The sequence below is a fragment of the Crocodylus porosus genome, unplaced genomic scaffold, assembly GCF_001723895.1.
Source record: "Crocodylus porosus isolate Cpor-Errol unplaced genomic scaffold, CroPor_comp1, whole genome shotgun sequence".
Classification (NCBI taxonomy): domain Eukaryota; kingdom Metazoa; phylum Chordata; order Crocodylia; family Crocodylidae; genus Crocodylus; species Crocodylus porosus.
The window spans coordinates 80,189,347-80,198,327 of NW_017728948.1; the positions used below are offsets into that span (position 1 = coordinate 80,189,347).

The window sequence follows — 8,981 nt, forward strand, 5'->3', positions numbered from 1 at the left end:
AGGGGAAACGAGGGTACAGGATTGAGCAATATCTTAGAAATCCTAAAGAGCAAACAGTGTGGCTGAGGTAGCCTTTTGATCACGCATCTGTGTTACTGCCAGCTAAATATCTAATCCGATTGAGTAGCTTACTCACAAGCATCTTCCAGAGGCTGGCTGAGTTTCCCCTCTGGAGTCTTGGGGTGAGAGAGAGAGCTAGGTTGAGATGGTAAGGCTTCTCTATCTCCCTGCTTTGCTGCTGCTTCACCTCATGGCTGAAGAGAGAGAGCCTCCTTCCCCCCACCCACCTATATAGCCCCTGTGACCTCATTCACCTGGTCCAGTGGAAGTCAGCCCCAGTTGTATTTCAAATTGGTTGGCTGACAGCCATCACCAGTTACCAGGCAGATTCCAGCTCCCCAGGTAGATGCCCCTCACCCAGGTGGTTGATGCCAGTCACGTAGGCAGAGGGAGCAGGTTTCCCCCCTCCCTCAGGAATGCAGCCAGCTCAGGTTACCTAAAGAGACAGGCTGAGGTGTGAATCCTTCGTGCTGGCCCATCTAATCACATTGTCACAGGGCAGAGATTTTGGGAAAAAACCAAGGTGGCTTTCTGCCACACTCATCACCAAAATACTCAGGATTTACCTCAATAATAAACACACTATCTGGGTTAAACAGGTTTCGCTGACCTCTGCATTACGCAAATGCTACCCTAGGCACTAAGGCCATGTACAGACATTTCACTTTTACCAATATAAGTGATCGGAAACCAGTATATACCCATAACAGAACAGACGTTCTGTTAAAAATGGCAAAACCCAGTCTAAGACTTGTCCAGCCCCCCCACCAAAGTGTGAATGTGAGTTGTTTGCTACCAATGAAAACTATGCTGCTTACAAAAAAGCACATAACTTGGGCTTTTTGAATGTCTGTAGCTAGCCTAAGTGTTTACAACCTAGCCTGTACTGCATTAGGGACAGGAGCGACACAGGCCTGAGATTTTCTTAGCAGAGATCTAATGTAAAAATATTCAGAAAATTGGACATTCTTAATGAAGTGTTGTTGCTATTCACTATTCCACTGTTTTGTAGGTTTTTGTACGTTCCATCTCGGTACAATAAATACTTGAAAACTGATCAAGGCTAGGCTGTGCAGAAAGTGCAGGTATTAACTACAGGGATATAGGCTGTAACTGTGTTGGTTTAAGGACACAGGCAGAAAAGTTTCTTGGGGTAAATCTGCTATCTTTTATTACACCAATTTAAATAGTTGGAAAAAATTCTTCTTAACAAGCCTGCAGGTATAAATATCCTTCATGAGGCTGAGGAAACATCTGGAGTTGGTGTGTGCTCTCCCTGGATGGAATTAATAGCAAAGAAGCCATAGGCTAGTATGCATGCAAGAAAGCCAGGCAGTGAGGATGTAAATTGAGGAGTGAGGGGATGAGAAAGGCTGGGGGGGTGGAGTGGGGAACGAATGTTGCTGGTAAATAGTGGAGAGGTACCTGGGGAGTCAGATGTCAGGCAGGTTTATAATGTGTCATAAATCCCGTGTCTATATTTAGTCCATGATTTTTTGTATCCAGGAGGTTGATGAAGTGACGTTTATAGGCTCGTCTGTGAAAAATGTTTTGTAAATTCCCTTTAAGGATTATTACTGAGAGATTTGAGAGTCAGTGGTTTTCTTGTGAGAAATGTGCCCCATAAGTAATTGGGTATTCTTGTCTTTGATAGATTTCCAGTGTGCATTCCTTCTGGCGTGCAGTTGCTGTTCGGTCTCTCAAGTATTTTCCATCATGGTACTTGGTGCATTGGATGAGGTCTATTACATATCTGGAGGTGCAGCTATGAGATCCAGGAATGCTGATGGTTCTGTTGTGGGGTATAGTAATTGTGGGGGTGGTGGAGATATGTTGAATTTTGATTTCTTGTATGCTGCATAATTTACCAAGAAATCTTATAAACCAGACTTGACTGGATTTACAGGATGGTTTAAAGTAAGCTCCAATTGTGGAGCCAACACTTTACGCAAGTATTATCAACACGTTTTCCCATTGAACACTACCACCTCCTTTACCAAAGCAAATTAAGCAATGTTCAACAGACGCATCCTGCAGGAGGCAGCCATTTAGTGTGACCCACTCCTAGAATACCACCTCATACACTCCTTGATGCACATTACTAAAGGCAGCTTAAGTTTTGTTGTCTTGGTGACAACAGGCAGGACGAGTCAAACTTACTGCATAAGCACTACTTTCTTGCAGAGGCCTCTTGTTACAAGGGAGAGAAAATCTTGGCAATGTCCAGACATGAGTGGACGTTTGGTTCCCCAGGGATAACTAGCAGCAGCGCACCTTGTGTTGCTGCTAGTTGCCCCCAGGGAATGCCTGTTCCATGCATGCTCTGGTACATGACATGTTACCCCAAGTGGAGTAGGGTAGTCTTACCTGGGATCCTGGGGGCCTCCTGGGACTGCAGCAGCACTGATGCTGCTGCACAGAGCCTGGCCTGCAGCAGCGTGCAGCTCTTGCCATCCAGGCTCCGCTTTGGGTGACACACACCAGCACGGCATGCACCACTCCACATTTTTTCCGTGGTTTTTTTTTTTTTGACACACGGATATCCAGGGATTCAAAAAAAACCTCCGTGCTGCTCCCTTGCAGTGTGGAGAACAACTGAAAGCATGGCCACAGAGGCTGAACGTGTGGTCACACAGCTGCACTCATCTGGACGTGGCCAAGGTGGTTTGTGGATTAGAGTTAGTTACAGGTATTTCTATTCTTGTGTAATAACATGCCTGGTGCAAACACTGGGAAGGCCTGAGCCAATAACTGCCTCATTTAAATTAGCGAGGGCTAGAGACAAAAACCCTTTCTCAAGTGTGATGTCCTAAGCTCAGAAACTTGCTTTCTCTCCCTGAACTAGAACCAAAGATCACACCAGTAACTCTTAAGGCACACTGTACGACTTGCTTGTTTCAAAAGGGTGTTGAGAGGGAGGGAGACAACTTTCTGGGAAAGATTAAAGGACAGAGTTGGAGAGGTCTTTTAGGAAGGCTTATTATTCTCTTTCTAATGTGATAGGCATGATATAGAAATCTGAACAGTAAATGTTTGGTGTTTCTAACATATGGTACCTTCTCTCCTTCCTCAAGTAGTCGAAGCAAAGTTGTATTATCAGTTTTCTCTTCTTCATCAATAGAACTTCCTTCAGATATTTGATCCTGAAGTTGTTCCTGGTTCTCCTCATCCCCTCCATCAGGAGCAGAACGAGATCGCTTCAGTGGAGGCTTTACAAGACCTGTGTAGAGGCAATCAATTCATAGTAACCAAACTGGTGGACTGGGGGCAAAGCATGAGGGCCTCTACATATGTAAGTAATGTTCACAAATTTAGAATGTGACTGAAGTGTGGTTTTCAACACCACAGAAGCTTCAGTTTTACAAATATCTTTTAATTCCCATTAGCAGTACTACCACCCTTTTGTTCCTGGGACATCTTTTAACATGATCTGGTCTGAGTCTTACTTTTAATATAACATATAAAAACGTGGCCATTTTGTGATCCCTACTACTCCAAATAACCAAAAAGGGTGGAAGAGGGAGAGAAAAATGTGTGTGCGTTTGCACATGTGTATACATGTATATAGTTTCGTAAGAGTTTTATTAGCTATTGTTGTCAACAGCTAGTCTAGTCACTTAGCAAAACACGGGAACCTCAAAATTGGCTGCTTGCTGTTCTGGCAGTAGAATGAGAACCAACAAGACCCTTGGGGTTAACTTCAAAGTAAAAGTAAATTGAAGAAACCAAACTTAGGCAAGCAGACATCTATTTAAATATCAGAACTTAGCCTCAAACAGAATAATGGAACAAATGACCAACCTTTAACTCTAGCAATAGTATCTTCCCCATGCTCTGGCTCCTGCTGAGTGGCTTCACCCTCTGAATTTTCTTCTATAGTATCCTGGATAACAGCAGGATTCCCAGAAGCCAGGCGCATGTAGTATTCCTTGCTGTCATAGCTTATGGCCCTTCGGTAGCGAGCTGGTTTCTTAGAAATAATCAAAAGAAAGCCTGTGGTTAACCAACAATGTAAACAAATAGTTTTCAAGAATATGCAAGCATGGTACATGCACCTTTACCTGAGGTAAATCCTAAACTAATTAAAACCAATAAAGAGAAAGCTTTAAGATTCCATTTCTAAAAAGTTATGCAAAGAAGCTAATCAGTCTCTGAAATGATCCAACTGGAACACTGTCTGCAGAAAAACTTGTAATATAGAGCTAATAAATATGGCCAGTGCATTATGATTCATCACAAAAGACCTGATAAATCTGCATTTTAAGTTAAGTGTATTTATCTCAGATGGATGTTTTATTATATTCCATCAATCCCTGAAGCTTGAGCAGCTTATCCATTAAATAGTTTATTTCTTCTTCAGGCATTAGTTTAAATGAAATTCTGCCTCAACGAAAGATAAAGATGTACAAACACTTGTGATGCATTAAGACTGACATAAAACCAAGGGGTTGTTGGTCTCAGAAAAGCTTTTAGGGATTTAACTACAAAAAACAAAAACCCTATTGAAATTAGTGGTGGTAGGGGAGTGGCCTGAGATGTCTTATTTAATGAAGTAAATTGCAATGCATATCTTTCAGTGAGTACAAGAGACTACAAAATGAGGAGACTGAATGTGTCTGAATGATCACACAAGGAAAATTGGGGAAACAAAGTTAAAGGAAGAGAAATGAATGATTTCCTCCCTTCCCAAAAGGAAAAATTACTTTCTGTTGATGGAGAAAAGATAGATTTGGAATCTAAATTTAAGATTTTCATTTCTGACTGTTGCTTAGAAGGTTAGAAAACCCAGTACTGAAGCAGAAGGCATGGCAAGGCAACACCCTAGAGGCTGATTCAGAAAGACAACTGACAAACTATATTGTAATCTACGAAAGCTCATCTCTCTGAACCAGGTAGTCTCTAAGACCATCTTTATAGGTGCTCCAGAAGTGTGGGGAGGGGCAAACACTTTAATTAGAGCAGCTCTGAGAGCCTCTCCAATTAACGTGCCTGCAGCATTGTGTGTATTCGGCGTCCTGCACTTCAAAATGGTGGTGGAGGCGGGTGCTTTAATTACAGCTCATTTGACAAGCTTTAGTTAAAGTGCCCCTATCGCCATTTTGAAACGCAAGGATACTAAATACATGAGACATGGAGGTGGCTACAGCATGCTAATTAGCACACTAGCAGACTCAGTTAAATCAAGTCTGCTCCAACATGTTCTAATTACAGTGCACCAGAACAGTGTCCCTGCATGTCTACAGGCACCCTTGGGTGCTACCCTGCCCTGTATTCTGCCTGCCTTCACATTAAGATGGCTAACTGCCTCTCAGTACTCATACAGGTTAAACTCTGAAATTAAAAAAAAAAAAATACATATTTTGCAGTACCCTTTCCCATGAAACCTAAAAATTATTCCTATTCATGCTTTAATTATCATCATAAACTCAGCATGGTACCACCTGCCATCAGCTATTTTAATAAGTTTAGGCATTCCCTCTTGCAGTTTTAGTTACTGGAAATAAAAAACCATAAGTTTTTAAAAAGTTAATCTATATGTGATCCACCTGTAAATATTTGGGCAGCAAAATGATAAATTAGTGAAGTAGATAAATTAGCATATCTACAAATGTGTTGAATGATCAAAAGATGAAGGCTAACAAAATGGAGACGTCTTTATTCCTCTCAGACTATCCCTGAACTGAAAGAAACAAGGCAGGATGGCACCTTAGAGATTAAATGATTCAGAGGCATAAACTTTCACAGATGACAGCCTATTACTGAAGTAGGTTATTGCCTACAAAAGTTTATGCCTCTCTGAACCAGCTAGTCTTCTAAGATGCCACCCTGCCATGACTTCTACCTGACTTCAGATGAAGTTGGCTAACTACACCTCTGTACTCATGAACTAAAAGAGGGAATGCATCTTTTTAGATATGCCAGCTCACGTTAAGGGGAGGGTGACAGATTAAATGTCCTGATAGTTTAGTACCAGAAACCAGGATTACACTTGCTGAAATTAAATTAATTCACTGCCATACTACTTTTGTGGCAATAACTGAAGAACCTATAGAAAAAAAACAACAGAATTAAACTGAAGGAAAGATGAGACTAATCATCCTAAATACACTATATATAATACTTTATATTATTTAACAACTTTTATTTTATATGTATTAGTTAAACAAGAAGCTTATTACAAAATAAGTGAATGCAAACTGCATACCATACTTAGTGATGGGCAAGACTTAAAACATAATTTAATAGGAAAGTGTAACAGTATTTGAATATGCAGAGGGGCCAACAGCATCCAAGTCTTCATTATTTTTGAGGCATGTCTGGTATTTTGAATCTTAAAATGCATTTCAATGATCTCCTTTTTTTCTACCATGGGGGGATTTGGAAGAAAAAAATTGACCTTGGTTCCATCAACAATTTGGTTACAATCCACTCCCACAAAAGCTACTGTATATTTTTAATAGGGTTTATTTTCTTGATATTAATAAGTAAAGTTAATTACAATTGGGAGAGGCACACTCCAAACTTCCAAATGCTGATCATCATTTTAAAAAAATAACGTAACAGTGGTGTTAATTTTCCTTACTACAAAAATAACTGTTGCCCATTACTAAACGTGTTCCAGTCTATTAGTTTGGATCCAAAGACGATACACATTTTACAGGGAGAACAGCGATAGCCCAACACAGCCTGTTAGTGTGCAGCACAGAGGAGAAGATCTAAAGAAAGGTTTAAGTGGAGACTGAAGAAGAAACAGCAACATCCAGGAGTGTGAATGATATAAACCTTTAATCCTGAAAATATTGAAAGAGCAAGGTTGAAAGCCAAACACAGAAGCCTTGTTAAGATTGCCTAACATGCAGAAAAAGTTTGTCTTTGTTTTACATTCTTTCAGTGGGTAATTTTATGTCTTTACCTTTGGAGGAATGGTATCATCGGGTGTCTCAGGAGGTTTACTTGAGAAGTCAGACTGAAAATAGCGTATTAAGTATAAACATATCAGGAAAAAAAAACACTTTTGAGAATAATGCACAGTGGCACACTCTCCTTTTTGTGCAAGTCCACCAGTCATTAAAACTCATGAGTGTGATGTCAACAAAGTGAACTTTAACCAATAATGTAAGCACAGTTAGCGTAGTCAGAATCCACCTTACCATTCTCCTAAAATAGTTCATGATTTTGCTTCTTAAAGTAAAATTTTTCCACACTTATTTTGATGAGACAGATACAAAAAAACCCAGATCTTTCAAAATGATTACAAATTTTTAAGGAGCAAGCTGTCACGCAAAAGGGTGACATGCAGTCAATACTTACGGCCCCATGTATCCAGAAACAACACTGAAATATACATCAAAGTTCAATGGGCACAAATAAGATGTGCACACAAAACCAGGTCAGGAGGCTTACAGTTTGCAGTATGTCTAAAGATCAAGTATCTATTTTATGCAATTTTTTTCAGGGCATGAGAATTACACTTCTCACCAAACTATCTTAGTAACGTTACATCAGCAATAACTGTAAGGGCTAAATTTTCATGCACTGCTCTAAGTATGAACCTCCATAATAAATTAATACTGGTGTACTATCTGGTTGACTTTAGAAAACCAAAACACACAAACCTGGGGCACAAAATTACCTCACAGTTTCATAGTCGGTAGGGTCGGAAGGGACCCGAGCAGATCATCAAGTCCCTGCCACGGCAGGAAAAAGTACTGGGGTCAAACAACCCCAGCAAGGTGTTTATCCAGCCTCCTCTTAAAGACCTCCAAGGTAGGAGCCAGCACCACTTTGCCTGGAAGCTGATTCCAGATCCTAGCCACCCTGACAGTGCAGCTAAGACAGCCCCATGATCATGCAAGTGACCCTCCTTTGGACCCTCTTCATTTTATCCACATCCCTCATGAAGTGTGGCACCCAGACCTGGACTCAGTACTCCAACTGCAGCTTCACCAGTGTCACATAGAGGGGGAGGTTCACCTCCTTGGACCTGCTCGAGATGCATCTGTGGATGCATGACAAGGTGCAGTTGGCCTTCCTGACCGCTTCCCCACACTGCCGGCCCACGTTCATCTTGGCATCAATGACGACTCCAAGATCTTTTTCTGCCTCTGCACTGACGAGAAGGGAGTTCCCCAGCCTGTAGGTATGGTGCTGGTTCTTCCTCCCCAGGTGCATCACCTTGCACTCATCAGTGTCGAAACCCATCCTGTTCTCATCCGCCCACCCCTGTAACCTGTCTAGGTCCGATTGCAGCCTATTCCTCCCTTCTAGCATGCCAACATTCCCCCAACATCTTAGTGTCATCTGCAAATTTGAACAAGGTGCTTTTTACTCCCTCGTCCAAGTCTCTGATGAAGATGTTGAATAGTGTGGGCCCAAGGACCGAGCCCTGGAGGACCCACTGCCCATATCCCTCCAGGCAGAAAATGACCCGTTCACCACCACTCTCTGGGTGCAGCCCTCCAGTCAAATAGTGACCCATTTGACTCTGTAGGTGTCAACGCTACAGTCCCCTAGTTTTTTTTTAATGAGAATGGGGTGAGAGACAGTGTTGAAGGCCTTCCTAAAGTCCAGAAAGACTACATCCACTGCTACCCCTGCATCTAAGGATTTGGTGATCTGGTCATAGAAGGCCACCAGGTTGGTCTGACAGGACCTGCCTCTAATGAACCTGTGTTGGTTGCTCCTAAGCATAATCTCCCCTGGTGGCCCCTCATGGATATGCGCCATGATAATTCTCTCAAAAAGCTTACCCTTACTCATGCACCGGTAGTGACTGAATTGCTCCTAAACGATGTGAATACTGAGCGTTCAGTCTGGTATTAGATACTGTATATTGTTCCAAATGCCAGGATACATTTAGGAATGAATTCTTATTTCAAAAATAGAGCCTCTCTGAACAGCCAACCTTGAGGTAAACATAG

General features: G+C 41.7%; 1 protein-coding gene across 2 annotated transcripts in view; it reads right to left on the reverse strand.

The window, feature by feature from the left end:
- The window catches only part of LOC109321881 (WD repeat and FYVE domain-containing protein 3), a 517,024-nt gene that overhangs the window by 45,760 nt on the left and 462,283 nt on the right, over positions 1-8,981 (reverse strand). The window contains exons 40-42 of one of the 2 annotated variants that reach the window (XM_019552639.1): positions 6,974-7,027; positions 3,862-4,030; positions 3,117-3,280 (exon numbers count right to left, since the gene is read on the reverse strand). In XM_019552639.1, the coding sequence (XP_019408184.1) occupies positions 3,117-3,280; positions 3,862-4,030; positions 6,974-7,027 (387 nt within the window). The remainder of the gene's footprint in view (positions 1-3,116; positions 3,281-3,861; positions 4,031-6,973; positions 7,028-8,981) is intronic. The other variant, XM_019552640.1, reaches the window with a different exon arrangement.